The sequence below is a fragment of the Panicum virgatum genome, chromosome 7K (assembly GCF_016808335.1).
Source record: "Panicum virgatum strain AP13 chromosome 7K, P.virgatum_v5, whole genome shotgun sequence".
NCBI lineage: Eukaryota > Viridiplantae > Streptophyta > Magnoliopsida > Poales > Poaceae > Panicum > Panicum virgatum.
The window spans coordinates 49,768,881-49,786,614 of NC_053142.1; the positions used below are offsets into that span (position 1 = coordinate 49,768,881).

The window sequence follows — 17,734 nt, forward strand, 5'->3', positions numbered from 1 at the left end:
CCCGGGAGAGAGGTTCATGAGCCAAGTCCGGGCTGCCCCGGTCAATGCAACGTGGAAGTAACTCGCCATGACGGCGTGGTTACCCCCAGCCGCGGTGATGGCGGTGACGTAGACTTGCAGGAACTCCGATGGGTTGGTCGTCCCGTCGTACTTCTCCGGCAGGTGCGGCCGGAACTTGGGTGGCCAGGCCACCATGCGGAGATACTCCGCGAGCGCGACGCAGCCAACACCAGCCACCGGGGTCTGGATATGACCCTGGGACCTTGGTGCCGCCGAGATCGACATCGAGGTTCCGACCCTCGATGTTGAGCCGGCGTTCACGTGCCTGCTCCATGGTGACGCGGGCGTCCTCTCCCGCATGCCTGCAGTTGAGTTCTGCCCGCAGATCAGCTGTCCGCGCACTTCCCACTGTAGAAAAGCGCGCATAGGTTGGTGCGCCGCCCTGTCATCGACGCTGTCCCGACTCAGTCCCCGTGGAGCCGGGGGTGGCCTGGGACAGGATGATGAGGCGGTCGATGTCGTCGCGCCACTGCCTCATCACATCCGGCGAGACCGCCAGTTCTGGCGGGTTGCGGAGTAGCTCCCTGGCCGCGGCTAACGGCTCGCTCGGAGCGACCTGCGCACCGTGGGCAGCAGCCCTCGGCGTTGGACGGCGAGAGGCCTGCGGCGCGGGTGTCGCCGCGCCCTCCCCCATCGGGTGGTCATGGAACTCGACAATCCGAGCCATGGAGATGCCAAGTGGGCGATCAAGCAGAAACCAAGCTAGCCCCTACCTGGCACGCCAAATGTCGTGGTGTGTAAAACCACAGCCGGGTGGCGGAATGCACCCGCCCAATCCTAAGTGTAGGATGAGCTTGGGGGCAGTCAAGGAGTGCTCGATCTAGAGACGAATGAATGCGAGAAGCACACAAGGATTTAGAGTGGTTCGGGCTGCCGGAGCGTAATACTCTACATCCACTATGTGTTGTATTGCCTGTCCCCCGAGTGTGCTCTCTGAGCCCGAGAGGGAGGATATGTTCAGAGTGTTCTGAGAGTTGTGACTCAGTTGTCTTGGTTTTGTGGACTTGAACCCCCTTTTCTACCGTGCATGCTCTCCTTTTTATAAGCCCAAGCGGAGCAGTACACTGAGCGGGACCCCGACAGGTGGGCCAGACGATGTATTATAAACTACACTTTGGCCTTCAATGCCTCAGATTCGGAGATCTTGTCGTCGGCTTCCGTGCGTAGCTTCTGACCAAGGATGGTCTTGAGCTGTCCTGTAGGAGTAGAGTCTAGCCTCTAGAAACGCGCGTCGAGGTCATGATGAAGCGCCGAACTACTGACTCAGTCAGCTGTAGCAGCGTGCACTGTTGCTCCAGTTAGTAGCTGGTCATCATGACTCGTCACCCACGCGCGCGGCGCTGAGACACTGCTGCGTGCCTCGGTAACAGACGAGCCGCCTTGGAAACAGGCGGGCTTACCGTGTTGTCATGTCACGCATGTCCAACCCGTGAGTGGGTATCCGATGCCCTGCTCTGGCAGCGCACGCCCCAACCACCAGCATTTAATGCGGCAGGAGGGCTGGCTTCAGGCAGAAGACTCGTGCCTGTGGGACACGTGGCGGCACCGGACTCGGGGGGTCGGCGGCCGCTCCCACAGGGGCACGTGGCGGTTCCGGACCCCTGCTCAAGCGGGGAGCGGAGGTCCGGAGGTCGGCCCTGTGGGACACGTGGCGGCGCCGGACCCTGGGGTCGGCGGCCGCGCCCACAGGGGCTTGCGAGGGCTCAGGACTCCTACCCAAATAGGGTGCTGGGTCCGGGTCCCTTAGCTGGCTCGATGACTCAGGCCTTCTGGAGGTCCGGCTTCCACTTGTAGAGGCCCAGGTCCGGCCCGCGGAGGTTCGGGACCTATCCACGGGGGTCCGGACCCGTGGTCCGTGGTTGCCGCTCCTGAGCGTCTTCATCCTTGTCTTGTAGGAGAGGGTACTCCTGTCTGAGTGTATCGACACTGTGAGTCTGATATGTTTGCTATGATCTTCTTTGGTGACTCATCTGCTGTAATTTTTTTTTTATGAAACGCTGTAAAATTTCTCACTAAAAACTGCAGACTCCACTTTTCTTTTTTGAACATAAAGCAGGAGCGCTGGTGTTGCATTTCAGTAGAAGATCAATGCCAACGTTGCATTATTTCGCCCCAAAAAAATCAACGTTGCATTGAGCAGACTCCACTTTTCTTGTCTGTACATATGCTCCAACAATTGGTAGTGCACAATTAGAGCTGACTAATTATTCCAATTTGTGTCAAATCAAGGGACACATCAAGCTTTAGCTCCACAATTAAACCATGCACTTATTCGTTCCTGTTCATGTTCTTTCATGACAATCCACCAGCATAAAAACTAGAGGACAACAATCATTTGGGGTCGTAGTACTCCCCACTGAGCCCATAACCAACTCCTTTGACTTAATGGCAGCTCAGGCCAAACCTCCAGCTATGCAGAAACATGGCCCTAACATTAGGCCACTGAGGACCTAAGCTTTGGATTGACGTTACATGTTCCTCTTTTGCTGGGCATTTCATTTCTGGTCGGATCATGTTGCATGATCTGGACCATTCTACAATAAATACCTTGACTTGTAGATCCTAATCAGATAAACAGGTTACATAACAGATTTTGTCGGTTGGGAAATAGTGATGAGAGCACGAGTAACTTGTGCAGTAGTAGGTAACTATGTATGAAAAACGCAGCTTACCTTTACAAATTCAGACTGAAGACAGAACAGAATGTTAATTTAGTGCAAGATAACTGGGTAGTAGTTCAGCTGCCAGCTCTCCCAGCAATTCCCCCACATGGTTCACAACGCAAGTCCAGCGGCGAAACGTTTTGCAGAAGAGGTCGGTGAGACCAGCTGCCCACTGCTTTCTCAGGGTTTCAGACTTTTGAGTTCAGGAAGGTTGGCTTTGCTTTGGGTTGAAACAATGGCGAGAAAAGGGCAAGGGTACAACTAGTCATTGGGAGGTCCTGATCGACGCTGATGCATGAGCAGGCACTTGAAAGCAGGCGAATGGAAGATTCCTCCTCGCCCCAGGATGCCGGCCGGCCGGCACATGGGTTGCTGCCTCGCTAATTTTTCTCGCGAAATGGCCCATCAGATGGCATGAAACAACGGGGTTGGTCGAGTCAAACGTCGGCGTATGGGAATCGGACACCGCGTGTTTTCTCGTATTCCTGAGATGGCGGCGGCTTCTCCTCTGTTTTTCATTTTCTTTTTTCCTTTCACAGCTTCCTCCACAAAGCCAGTAGCCATCTGGAACTGGAAAGAGTGGCGAGTAGTTGAGTAGGTCGCCTTCAACACTGATCTGGTAAGTTCATGGCATTACCTTTCGGTGTAATCAAGTTAGATAGCATACGGATCAGACTGAAAACTAAGTGTAACCAAGTTAGATAGCATTTGCAGTCTTGGGCAGCCCCACGGAAGGCATCTGTTTTAAGGGCAACAACAATGACGAGCTAACCTCAAAGTAACTTGTTTTTTCAGTCAGAAGATGCCAGTTTGGGTGCTTCCTGAGCAAGCGAGCTGCAGCTTAAAGGTACGAGCCACTTCAACTACCCTCTCTTAATGTGCTGGTGATCGAATAGCTAATTATGCTGCTCTGCACGGTATAGGACGAGCGGTAGATGAGAGCTAAGCATGTGCCATTAGTTGGTCATCTTTGCGAGCATACAGCCAAACTATTCAGTGCGAAATTGAAGACAATCATTTGTCTGCAAGAATGGCAAATGGTAGTTACTGAAGCCTCGAATTGTTCTGCAGACCACAGCGAATTTGTGCTTTTGCCAATGCTCCCTAAAAGCACTCGATCTTTCTTACCTTCTGTTATTCTCAACCGATATGCTACCAGTATCTGAAGATAGTTGCAGGCTTGCAGCTGAACCTATGTCAAACCGCCTGAATTCAGCTCAACCAAGCTTCCGAATCTCCTGCACCAACCCGTCCAGATCAGCGTAGGAGCTCCCGCCTTCCTTCACCGCGCGCGCGGCCTCCGCCGCGAGCTCCTTGGCGCGCGCCCTCATGTCGCGCCCCTTCTCCCCGGTCGCGTCGGCCAGCACGGAGGCGAGCTCGCCCGCGTCGGGGACGATGCCGACGCCGCCCGCGCACGCGCGCACCGCGACGCGGGCCTCGTCCACGAGCAGCCGCGCGTCGAAGAACTGGTCGCCCGTCATGGGCCACGCCAGCATGGGCACCCCCGCGGCCACCGCCTCCAGCGTCGAGTTCCAGCCGCAGTGCGTCATGAACCACCCCGCCGCCACCTGCGGCGCCCACCCGCGCACCACCAGCCCGCGCCCCGCGACGCGCGCCTCGAACCCGTCCGGGACCACGCTGCTGTTCCCGGCGTTCACGACCCACACGAACGGCACGGCGCTGCGCTCCAGGGCCTCGGCCAGTGCCGCCGCCACGGCCGGGGTCAGCACCGCCTGGCTCCCGAAGCACACGTACACGACCGAGCCTTCCGGGAACGCGTCCAGCCACGCCATGAGATCGGCGGCCGCGACAGCTGCCTCCCCGCCGCGGGCGCCGGCGGCGTCCGTCTCCGGAGCCACGGGGCCCACCGCCCAGACGCGCCTGAAGGCCAGGTCCTCGAGCGGCTGGTCCAGGTATCTCCCCTCGAGCGCCTTGAACGTGTTCGACACGAATCCCCAGCTCTCCTGCAGGTTCCAGAGGAAGTTCTGCCTCACCGACGCGCCGACCTGCTCCTCCAGCTTGCCGGCCATGTAGTTCGCGTACATCATCAAGAGCTCTCTCCACTGGAACGACGGCTCGCCTGGAATCGCCGGGAACGCGACGGTGAACCCGTCGTCGCTGTCCGCAGGCCGCCTAACCAGGCGGCGGAAGATCGAGTGCATGACGGCGGTGCCGAGGGCGCCGGACGGCGAGAACACGATCCCCGCGGCGCCAATCTCGCGGGCCAGCGGCTGAGTCCATCCGCAGAAGAAGTCGGCCACGACGGCGACGACGGGATCGGGCTGCGCCCTGGCCCACGCGAGGATGGGCTCGCGCAGCTTGGCGAAAGCGTGGATGAAGGTGGGGAACTGCCCCGGGCCGCAGCCCTTGGTGTTCTCGAGGCCCGGGGGCAGGGCCGGGTGGGAGGGGAACCGGAAGGTGACGGCGCTGACGGAGGCGGGGTGCGCGGCGAGGAGAGGGGAGAGGAGTTGGAGGTTTGCTGGGGTGGTGACGACGGAGAGACGGAGGCCGCGTGCGGCGAGGAGGGCGACGAAGTCGAGGAGCGGCAGGGCGTGGCCCTGCGCTGGGAAGGGGACGAGTAGCACGTGCGGCGCCGGCGCTGGGGTAGGTGCCGCCGCCATGGCCGATTGGCTGAGATCTGAGTGAACGGGGCCGGTGGGAGAGACGAGGTGTGGGGCACAGCTAGAGTGAGAGTGACGTGGATAATTCCAAAACCGCCATGAGCTTTAGGGAGTGTTTTTTTTTTTGGGAGCATTTTAGGGAGTGGTTCCTCTGCAGTTGGGCTGGGCCTAGTCCACACGTCAGTAGTGATCAAACCAGAAGGCCCTTCCGAGCTTTAGAACTTGAGTTTTTCGAGGATATGAGATATTCTTCTGAATATGGATGACCGCAACCTAACTTTGCGGGGATATGGGATAGACTAAGTTTGATGATATAGTGCGGTTTGTGGGGCTACGTGGCTAATCAGAAATGATATTTTTTTTGATAAGTGAATCCATAGCCTTATTTGCATATCCTTCTTAGAGCGTTACTGGATAAAATTTTAGACTTTGCTTCAGAAAGAGAAGAACAGAAATACTATATCAAAGACTTGAGTGTTGGGGTCCATGGCTATGGAGATTTTTGCGAAAAAAGTTGGTGGTTCAGTAATAGACTTTATTTATAATAAATTGTTTACTAAATTCATCTTTTTTTCTCCATACATTGTCTTCAATTTATAATAATGACCGGATATTTCACACTGTGATGTAGACGCGGGAATATTGAAATATTTTTTATCTAAAAAACTATCAATTATCTAGTAATTTTAGTGATAGAATTAATATATAACGACACTTTTTGTACCACGCCTTTTCTTTTCCCACACGCAGGTCCAAACTACACAATTCATATATAGACATCACACAAACAGACGAGCTAGAAGCATGAACATACTCCCTCCGGTCGTCCTTTGTCGGTCGTTTTAGTTTTTTTAGATACATTGACTTTACTGTACACCTAGACTACATGACATATATCTATAGTATAACAAAAACTATATACCATAAAAGCTAAAATGATTAATAATTTGAACCGAGGGAGTATAGAAGATATTATGTGATTAATTTTTTTTCCAGCAGCAATAACAAAATGAGAAAATGATCATAGAAAAGAAGGATATTGTTTATTGAAATGTGGTATATCACATTTAGACGAGATTTTCCGCAGTTTGCCGTACTCCAACCCCCTGCCGGTGCCCACCGCAGTTTACCTTCACTTGCTGGCAGCTCCCTGATGATACCTTTCAAAAAAAAAAAAAAGAGCACCCTGATGATCCAATGACCGGCGCTTCCTGTAATTTCCATACATGCTTCACAAATCAACTCCAACGACCAACAGAAAGGGTAGAGGAACAACGACAAGAAAGGATCAGATGAAATGAAACATGTTTTCTTTTGTATTTTCTTCGCAAGTTCGCATAGCCAGTAGGCGTCCGGAGAGTGAGTCGTTGGGTACGTGAGTTGGTACTTGGTAGTTTCCAAATTGGTTTGCACTGGTCTATAACCTTTAGCTTTTCAAGTAATCAATCCTGATCAAACCGAAAACTACGTTGGACGTGGAATCTGCGTGAAAGCAAGAACAGCGGCCAAACAACCTCAAAGAAACCATTTGTCCAATCAGAAGATGCCAGTTCGGGTGCCGCATCAACCACCCACTCTACTACTAGTATGAAGGTGATCGGAATTGCTTGGTTAATTAGCTGTTCTGCATCGTATGGGACGAGTGGTAGCTCCTGGTAGTTAAGCTTAAGCATGTGCCTGTCAGCTGGCCAGCTTTGATTTGTAAAAACACACACCAAAACTGTGAGATGGAATCTCCAATGAGCAAATTGCTAATGCCTCAAATCTTTCTATAGATTCCAAATCACATAGAAAAAACAGAGAGAGAAGGAAATTGCCCCTTTTGATGATTTTGCAAGCGTTCTTTGCAACTACATTTACAAATGCTGTGGATACAAACGAAAGCTCAAGAATGTGTTGTGCTCCTCTTAGTAGCTTAACAGTTTGTTCTTCTCAATAAACACCAGGATCTGCTTAGTTTCCTGAAAAATCATTTCTCAACCGCTTTTCAATTCAACCAGGACGATCCGCTTGAATTCAGCAGAGCTTCCGAATCTCCTGTACCAACCCTTCCAAATCCGCGTACGAGCTCCCGCCTTCCGTCACCGCTCGGGCGGCCTCCACCGCGAGCTCCTTGGCACGCGCCCTCACGTCGCGCCCCTTCTCCCCGACCGCGTCGGCCAGCACGGCCGCGAGCTCGCCGGGGTCCGGCGCGACGCCGTATCCCCCCGCGCACGCGCGCACCGCGACACGGACCTCGTCCACGAGCAGCCGCACGTTCGAGAACTGGTCGGCCGTCATGGGCCACGCCAGCATGGGCACCCCGGCGGCGGCCGCCTCCAGCACCGAGTTCCAGCCGCAGTGCGTCATGAACCACCCCACCGCGGCGTGGCGCAGCGTCGCCACCTGCGGCGCCCACCCGCGCACCACCAGCCCGCGCCCCGCCGCCGCCGCACGCGCCTCGAAGCCTTCAGGGACGACGCCGCTGTTCCCGGCGTTCACGACCCAGACGAACGGCACCGCGCGGCGCTCCAGGGCCTCGGCCAGCGCCGCCGCCACTGCTGGTGTCAGCACTGCCTGGCTCCCGAAGCACACGTACACGACCGATCCTTCCGGGAAGGCGTCGAGCCACGCGCTGAGATTGGCGGCCGCGACGGCCGCCTCCCCGCCGCGCGTGCCGGCGGGGTCCGTCTCCGGCGCCACAGGGCCCACCGCCCAGATGTGCCTGAACCCCATGTCTTCAAGAGACGCGTCCAGGTACCTCCCCTCGAGCGCCCGGAGGGTGTTCGACACGAACGCCCAGCTCTCCTGCAGGTTCCACAGGTAGTTCTGTCTCACCATCTCACGGACCTTCTCTTCGAATCCGCTCTCCAAGAACCATTTGTACATCATGGAGATCTCCCTCCACTGGTACGTCGGCTGGCCGGGAATCGCGGGGAAGGTCACCCCAAACTCGTCGCCGCTCCCCGCAGGTCGCCTCACGAGGCGGCGGAAGAGCGAGTGAGGGAAGGCGGTGCCGAGGACGCCGGAAGGCGTGAACACGATCCCCGCGGCGCCCAGCTCGCGAGCGAGCGGCTGCGCCCATCCGCAGAAGAAGTCGGCGATGACGGCGACGACGGGGTCGTGCTGCGACGACCTGGCCCAGGCGAGGATCGGCTCACGGAGCGAGGCCAGGGCGTGGATGAAGACGGGGAAGGACTCCGGGGCGCAGCCTTTATTTGGTGTTCTCGACGCCCGGGGGAAGAGAAGGGTTGGAAGGGAACGGGATGGTGAGCGGGCGGACGGCGGCTGGTTGCGCGGCGAGGAGAGGGGAGAGGAGCGGGAGGTTGGCGGGCGTGGTGACGACGGTGAGGCGGAGGCCGCGCGCGGCGAGGAGGGCGGCCAAGTCGAGGAGCGGCAGCGTGTGGCCCTGCGCGGTGAAGGGGATGACGAGCACGTGCGGCCCGGGGGTAGGTGCGGCTGCCGTCTCCATGGCTGAGAGGCTGAGACCTGAGAGCGGTGGCGCCGGTTGGCCGCTGGCGAAGGGAGCGGTTATACGTCGCTACAAGCGACCTCAAGAGTGTAAACAATAGCAAAAGGGTGGAGGAAGAAAGAAGCGATAGTTCGGTCTTTTCCCATTGTTGAGTAGTTTTTTTATTTCTTTTTTATTTATTTAGTGTCTCTCTATAACAAAGTTTGAAGTAGGGATAAACGAAGACTTCATTTTTAAAAAAGACTAAGGCCTAGTTTAGCTCCCTTCAAAATTCCAAAACTTTATAAGATTCCCCATCACATCGAATCTTTTAACGCATGTATGAAGTATTAAATGTAGCTAAATAAAATAACTAATTATACAGTTTGTCTATAATTTGCGAGACGAATTTTTTTGAGCCTAATTAATCCATGGCAGGACAATAATTATCAAATACAAACGAAAATACTACAATGCTTTACACCCAAAATTTTATGAATCTAAACAAGGCCTAAGCTGGCAAAATCACCATCAACATGCACAATGAGGGCAAAAATGTCAAATTCCTAAAAAACAATTACGCTCTGTTTAGATACAAGTGATAATAGATGAAAGTGCTAAATTTTAGCATTAGTGTTTTCAAAGAGAAGAGCTAATAGAATGTGCTAAAGTTTAGCAAAAATTTAAAAACTTTAACAAAGATATAAGTCTAATAAGTGTTAAAATTTAGCCCTCAACTTTAACCATTCCAAACAGACTCTAATTAAAGCGGAATAGGTCGACCTGCGGGTCGCATAGATTGTTTCAGAATATACATTTTACCTGGTAAAGAGGAGAGAATTCATAGGTACATGCAAAATAAGATAATAATGATGACATCATCCACATGCATGCAAATTTAAACTAAAAATTATAATTATTAAATCGAGCATCCAAATTCGTTAAATTTAGGTTGCAATATCATCTTTCTTCTTATGCCAAGATCTTTGAAATAAGATCAAACTTAGCTATGTTTGCACAATATTTTTAAAAATAACTTTAAGTACTAAATAACTAATTTCGGATACTGGAAGTAAATATTTGAACAATACGAATAAATAATTATTTTGCTTGAACAATAGTAGAGATAAGAAATCGTTGCTTCATTTATTTGGAAAAGTAGTAGAGGTACTCCCTCCATATTGTAAAGGAAGTTGCTTCAAATTTGTCTTAAGTCAAACATTTTAAACTTTAACTGTAAAAAATTTATTAAGTTGAGTTTGAAAATATAGAAGCAATATAAGTAGATTCATTTTGAAATGTAGTTTCGTAAAAATATATATTAACTATATTTATATTTTTTTATAACAAAAAATTAATGATTAAAATTATTTTTTAAAAACTGTGTCGATATCCGAAACGACTTTGGAGTATATGCGGACGATATGTAGACCTGACGGCTGGTTAAGCCTTGGAAATGCGAGCGGTTTGGTCGACCGAGTTGACTCGGTGAAATGGCAGTTCGATCGAGATTTGTGACCGGCCCGATTAGAAGATGGGCCGCTATTATGATCCGTGACACATCAGGCCCACTCGAAATGTGTCATCCTGCTCATCTTTACCTATGAATCCTAGCCAATTCCCCGGCCCGTGAATGTGGCCACGTCTCCCGCTTTTTCCGACCGTCCGATCGGCCGGGCGAACGGCCCGAATCTTCCGTTTCCCGGCCATTTTACAAAAAAAGTCCTCGGATTTTACAAAAATCAACCCGCAGTCCAACCTCCTCTCTCAGAAAATTTTGCAAAAAAACCCCCAGCTTCTTACGAAATCAACTCGCAGTCCAACGTCCTCTCTCAGTTCTTTTTGCAAAAAAACCCTCGAGTTTTTTAGAAATACAACCCGCCATCCAAGCTTTATTGGGCTGGCTTGCCACTCGCTCCGTGGGCCTCGGTGGGCCAAATTCGGCCCAAAACTCGTTTGCCTTATCTATTATTCTTTTACAATTATGAATAAATTTGCTCAAACTTTGAAATTGCGCAGCAAATCACAAAAAATCATAAAATAGAAAATCAAATTGTTTCGGAATCTTCATGAATATATCTATGCGTTGGATCCATAATAGAGTATGCTTTACTATAATTTTTTTTAACTATACACTTTTGCCTATATTTCTAATGGGCAAATATGAAAGCTTAATACTAACTCCGCTTTCCCACCTTAACACATATTTACCACCATTCTTCAACCACAACAAACATAACCAATAAACATAATACATATATCTCAAAGCAAAAAAATGGTACTTATATAATAAAAGCAAGACAATTTATCCCTCAAAATATATAGAGAACAAAAAAAACACAGTGACATATATAATCACCGGTAAACTGGCTAACTTACGGCCTCCTGTACTGCATACCTAAAAATGGAAAGTATATTATATTATGTTATTGCTATTTTGATTTGACAACAACCGCCACCTCTATCTTTTGGCGGCAAACTGCGCATATCACGTCAGAACCCTCATGCAACCCCTTCTCCCCCCTCCCTCTCCACGCCGCCTCTAAAATTGCTTACTGTAGCAGAGACAAAAAGCAAAACAGGACAATCTGGAGCATCATGGTAGGGGGAGGGCAAAAAAAAAAAGAAGCAACTGGGCAGTCCCATAACCCAACAATAGGAAAAAAACAGCGTATGTACGCAGATAAGAGACTTTTAGTACTTGTTTAGGTGCCCCATCATCTGCAATTTGGTTTTAAGGTTCTAGCAACATAACAGATCCATACAAAATCACATCCTCCAGAAACGAAAAACCACAGATCTTTTATGTGCAAATTGCTATACACAGGTCAAAAGAGAAGTAGCATGCATGTGTAAGTTTCTCATCAGATCTGCTGGATGCGCCTAGTTGCTCCCATCCCATCTACACAATTGAATCCAGTATTGTGGCCTGATTGAATCAAAATTGAAAACTTAGTTAGTGATTTTGATGCTGAAAATGGACCAACATTATTGCCTGAAAAAAACTAATCTGCTTGTATTGAACAACATTATTGCCTGGAAACCTGACTTATACTGCCTAGTAGAAACCAATAAAATATCAATTCTTAACTTGCTTTTGATTCATTGGGTATGCTGTTGTCTAATCAGATTTGTGCTTTGATAAAAAATGGCTGTGCAGGGTAACAGAATAGGAAAAGACCAGTGAAAAAGAATGGATTTAAATGATCTCCCGCCAGAATTTGATTATCACTTCCTAGATGAGTCAGATGGAAATTCTATATATTGCACACAAGCAGCTCAAGCTTCAGTACAGGGGGCAGTACATGACATTGCGCAGGGTCCAGAATAGCAAGTGTTGCCTGCTTTGGGCAGTGTTGAGGCTGCTGTTGGCAACTATAATATAGCTGAAAACCCGAAGATGTGCAGACTATTGTTGATAACACCCAAGAAATAGTAGATGTGGATGAGGTTTGGTCGACACCTCCAGTACCATACACTGGGCAAGCATTTTCAAGTAAGTAGGAAGCTAGAGATTTCTACAACTCATGTGCAAAACAGACACTTCACGCCTGTTAGATTTGCCACGGGAGGAGCACAAAGTCTACTTATTTGTAATAGGGAAGGGCGTGGAAAGAAGGCAAAAGAGGGCAATGCAACTGCTCAATCCGATGAAAGCAATCATGACGAAGGGGGCTCTGAAAAAATAGTTTGATAGGGGGTACCATGTTAGTTGATGGCAGGTTCAGTCATCTCGGCATTGTGACAAATGGGGATGAGAGGCTGCAGGAAAAAAAGGGGAATAATGTTACCAAAAAAAGAGAGAGCATGCTTGAATCACTACATTACTGCAACTACATCAGCAAGGCATGCTTGTTATATGGGTGTGCTGAACCAAAAAAAAAGCCTGGGCTAAAAAAACTTGAGCTTAGTTCTACAGATTTGGAACCTTCTGCCAGAAGCCCCACCCTTAATTTGATATTGTACTTTGCCTAATAAATGCAATATTATTGCATGTATAAGGTCATATTAATGCCTGCGTATATAGGAAAAGTTGCTAGTGGATGGTGTGTGGGCATGTTTAAATTGCCTAATAAATGTAATATTATTGCTTGTATAAGGTCATATTAATGTCTGCGTATACAGGAAAAGTTGCTAGTGTGCGGTGTGTGGGCATATTTGAAAAGATCACAACCGATATAAAAACCTAAACTTAGCAAGGTGTACTATTCCTTATACTGAAATTGAAAAAAGGGGTGGTCTGCTTGACTAACCTTTCTGCACTATCAAACTAGGGACACAGCAGTCTTCTCTCAGTAGAGACACAGCCAGGGGGCTGCAGATTTTATAGGAGAAGAGAAAAGCTGAAAAAATTGCACAGAGTGATCAAATAACATGTTCTAACCATAGAGACAACTCCAAGAAAAATATTGCCATTCCAACCTAAGTAAGCTGAGATAAAGATCTGAATTCCTTAAAAATTAAAATAGACAATTGGATGGAGAATGCTCCCTTCATTTTCAGACAACTGTCAACGTTCAGTTAAATGACATGGAGACGATATTCAGATTTCAGACAAAGTGCTAGGGAGGATTAACATTGTAGAGGAAAAAATGCAGTAAAAATAGGAGAAATCTTATCAAGAGATCACACACCATCCCACACATGTTGAGTACTAAAATGCTTGTCGTGTTTGATGTATTTGCCTAATGGAAAATACTAAAATGCTTCTCGTGTTTGATGTATTTGCCTACTGAAAAGCAATAAAATGCTTCTAGTAATTGATATAATTCTCTATAGGAAAGTATGGAAAATGCTTCTATTATTTAATAAAAATGCCTATTGTTCAAAAACAAAATGTCTATTGTTCAAATTGTGAGGTGAATTTGAGTGCCCAGTATCTTCATACAAATGAAAGTATCCAACAAAGTGATGATGCGAAATAGTGGGTTAACGATGAAATGCATACGAACTTTGTTCAAAAACAGAATGCATATGGACCATCAAGAACAAAATTAGCTCAATGTAAATAGTTTTCTTCCAGCAACTAAGGGATATTGCAGAAGATTTTAGCAAATTCCATAAATAATGCAAACATCAGACTCCTACAGTTTGCAATGTACCCATTAAGTCACTACCATGAACAGACCCATTTCCACACAATAACAGAATTAATAATGTGGATTGTTCAATAAATCAAACCAAATTAGTATGATCAGGTATGAACTATTAAGACTATTGGGCCGGGTGGCAGTGAGTCTGAACTTGTCATGCCTGATCACATGAACACCCTCCATGGCCGCCTCGATTAGCCCTAGCATCCACACTGTCCGGATCGTACTCCTTCAACCCTGCACCCGCCCACCAACAGTTCAATTACATCAACACGTAGCATTTCCCCCAATCCAATGGCTCTTGGGAGCAGCCAAACCTGAGGACTCGCTGTAGATGGCAAGGTGCCGGGCAGGAACTCTGCCCGGCACCAGTCGAACGTAGCGGCCAGCGGCGCGGTAACGCGGGGGCGTAGGGGGCCGTGAGCGTCTTATCCTTGTCGAAGACGACGCTACGGAAGCTGGCGCGGCGGAGCTTGACCCAGTCGAGTCCCCACAACAGGAAGCGCGCGTGGCTAGGGGTGGAGATGCGGGCAGGGGAGATGGCCACGACTCGGGAGCGTGCAGATTCGGGCAGGGGAGGAGTCGTCCGACGACCTGACGAACGACCGGCGACGAGCTCACATCCATGGCGAGACCTAGGGTTTGCAGGGTAGAGTGGGAGGTAGAGAGGCTGGGGGGATGGGGAACAGAGAGAGGGTGGAGGGGGTGGCTGGCCGCCACTGGCGACCTCGGCGACGGCGGCGGCCTGGAGGAGGGGGTGGGGGGAGGGAGGCGGGGGGCGGCGCGTCCCGGTATCGCCTTGAAGCGTCCCCTCATAAGAGAGAACTTAAATGTGATACAAACATCAGTCCCAGGAGGCTGATGCCACATTTATTACATCAGATGGTTCATAACCGTACAAACCTTGGAGGACACTCAATACAGATAATGATAATAAGTAGCCAAGCTACGACATAACACCAGACTTCAAACCACATGGGGTCTAACTCGGGCTCAGAGTACTGCGTCAGTGAAAGCATCTCGAACAGAGCCGGTTCCACAGGCAAGGTTAGGTGTAGAACGATAACCCTACTCAGCGTCGTCTGGTACGAAGTCTGTGTCTTCCTCTGTAAAAAGTAAGAATGGGGTGAGTACAAACGTACTCAGCAAGTCCAACCACACCCACGGAGGGGGGTTATATCAGAATAATATGCATAGGTATATCAAGGATAAGGTTACGGTTTAATTTGCAGAAAGCTAAATTTTATGCAGGGGTTTATTTAGCAGAAAACATTTCAGAAACCAGTTTTTGTTTTGAGTAACACGGAGTTTTAAGTTTTAAACTGCTACCGGACTCCCCGTCCGTCGTAGCACACGGCACAACTGCCGGACACAATTCCAAAACAACTCACACCATCCCATCCCAAGAAACACTAGTTATGTGACCACACCGTAACTCGCCCAATACCGTGGGCACGGCTATTCGAATAGCTTTTAACTCTGCAGAGGTGTGCAACTTTACCCACAAGTAGGATACCACATCTCGAACACCGTCGTGTCGGTGTAGATCCCAACATAGCCATTACCCACCTTAGCTAAGCCTGACTAGCCATCACGGGATTCACCAAGGGGTCATTGACCTAACTCTGAGGTATAACCGGGGTATAAGTCACACTGAGCATATCCCTTCTCCTTGGTCACCCGTTGCTCTCAGTCCTCCTGATGGCTATCACACCAACTAGTGGGATTCATGCTATGCCGTTGCCCATTCAACGGTCGAGTGGTTTGCACGATAGAGGAGTTAGGTGAGATGACACACCAACTCGGTCCTTAGACACGACAAGATGGATATCTCCCTTCTTTGCCCTGCCACATTGGCACGAGCACACCAAATGGCAAATCCGTAGAAATGCCATCCATCCAGTCTAAACTTTCTTTACAAAAACACCACATTTATCCCATCCCACATGCACACATTTTCTTTATAAAATAAATCGTATTAAGTGTAAAGTCCTAAGCGTTCTAATATCGATTAACGTCCAAGCAAAATCAGACATTAATCTAGGTGGTCAAGGAATAGTCATCACAAATCAAGGGGTGGCTATCCAACCGTGTTTTCATGCAAGCAAAACATATGCAATTTTATAAAGCAGGACATTGGGATGTGTTTATAAAAACTAGGACAGAAACATGCATCAAAGGATGGGATTGAACTTGCCGTCTTCGTAGCCTTCGGGGAGGTCCTGTCCTTCGGGCTCGGGGTCGCGGAACGGGTCCTCATTCACCTGCTCACAGTACCGCTCGTTGACAGGCTCTTCTTCGTTCACTCCGTGGTCTACAGCGCACACAAACAGGCACACAATCAATACACAGAAAAACAAAGATCTATCGTTGAGCTCGAATCGGGAACACATAAGATATGGAGATAGAAGTAACATCTTTGAGTGGCTTCCTAATGGCATGGCCGAGACTTGGTTAAGTGAGGCGTGGTAAGGTTTCGGGTTGATCAGAGGTCGTTTGGTACATGAAATGATAGGTTTAGTAAAGGTTCGGGGTCGGATAAGGGGTCAGGGGCCTAGTTGTAATTAATCCGGAGGAGGTAGGGGCCTGGTTGTAATTTTTGAAAACATCTGGGCTGTTCTGGAAGGGTTAAGGATATATTTGGAATTATGTTTGTATGTGAAAAGGGTTTATTTTGAAATTGGGTAAAGGGTAGGGTTTCTTTTACAAAACAGCAAAGAGTGGGGGGGGGGATTTCTTTACTAAATAAGGGAAGGGGAGGGTCCTTTGGGCTAAATGCCCTGCCCTCTTCCTCCACCCCCGCGCTGGGAAACAGGGGAGTGGGGAGGGCTCGCCGGCGGCGGCCCGACCAGTGGCTCAGGGCGCGGGCCTGGCCTCGGGGTGAGGGGAAAAGGAGGAGTGAGACGGGAGGACCCGGTCCCCTGCTGCGGCTCGACCCGAGGCGGCCCGGGGTGGCCTAGCCACGGTGGCCGGCGGCAATGGGCGGTGGTGGTGCTTGGCCGGTGGCCCTGGGCCATGATAGCGGATGGAGGGAGGGAAAAACGGAATGGGGAGGTGCGGGGTCCGATCCCCGGCCTCACCTTGAGCTGAGGTGGCGCGCGGAGGCGGGGCGTCGAGAGCGGCAGTGGCGGTCGGAGGGGCTGCGGCGACGGCGCTGGAGCTTGGGAGGAGGCGCGGCTCGAGGCGGTTGCGGAGCTTGAGGGCGGAGCTGGGGTCTATTTATTGCGGCGGGAAGGCGGTGGGGAGGTTGAGCGCGGTGGTGGCGGGTAGGTGCGTCCGGCGAGCGGTGCGGGGTGGAGTTATGGCGCTCTGGCCGCTTGCTGGCGTCGGGACGCAGCGGCGCGGCCGGCGAGGTGGCACAGCGGCGATTTGACCACTCGGGCAGGCGGCGAGCGGGGCCAGCGGTGCTGTGCGGCACAGGAAGGCGGCAACAAAGGTGGCGGGGCGGCGCACGTGGTTCGGCGGAGCTCGCGTCGCTGCGGCTCGGCGTGCAGCGTGGCCACGCGTAGGTGGCAGCGGCGGGGGTGCGGGCACGCGGTGCACGCGCAAGCGGGTGTAGGCGGTGGGCGGCGCGCGCGTTCGGGCGGCGGCTCGGCACGGCTGCGTGTGCGGGCGGCCGGTGTCGCGGCTCGGCGTACCGCGGCGCGGCGAGCGCGTGCGCACGCGTGCGCGTGCACGGCCGGGCTGGTGCGGTGCGGTGCTCGGCCTGGGAGGGAGTGGGGCGCGCGTGAGGGGAACGGGGTGGCGTGCGAGTCAGGCGAGCGGAGGGCCGGGGCTTGCGGAGCGGGGAGGGGGTGAGCAGCGTTCGGGCGCACGTGCGGGAGCGGAGCAGAGAGGCGTGGCGGGGTGCTGCTCGGGCAGGCGTGA

The 17,734-nt window shown here is 50.8% G+C and overlaps 1 protein-coding gene and 1 pseudogene across 1 annotated transcript; both read right to left on the reverse strand.

Annotated features, from left to right (window-relative positions):
- Positions 1–3,659: 3,659 nt before the first annotated feature.
- Positions 3,660–7,170, reverse strand: LOC120641994 (flavonol 3-O-glucosyltransferase UGT89B1-like). The gene has a single exon (XM_039918363.1). The coding sequence runs from the start codon at positions 5,342–5,344 to the stop codon at positions 3,941–3,943; it is 1,404 nt and encodes a 467-aa protein (XP_039774297.1). The 5' UTR covers positions 5,345–7,170; the 3' UTR covers positions 3,660–3,940.
- On the reverse strand, positions 7,144–8,887 carry LOC120641993 (annotated as a pseudogene).
- Positions 8,888–17,734: the final 8,847 nt, after the last annotated feature.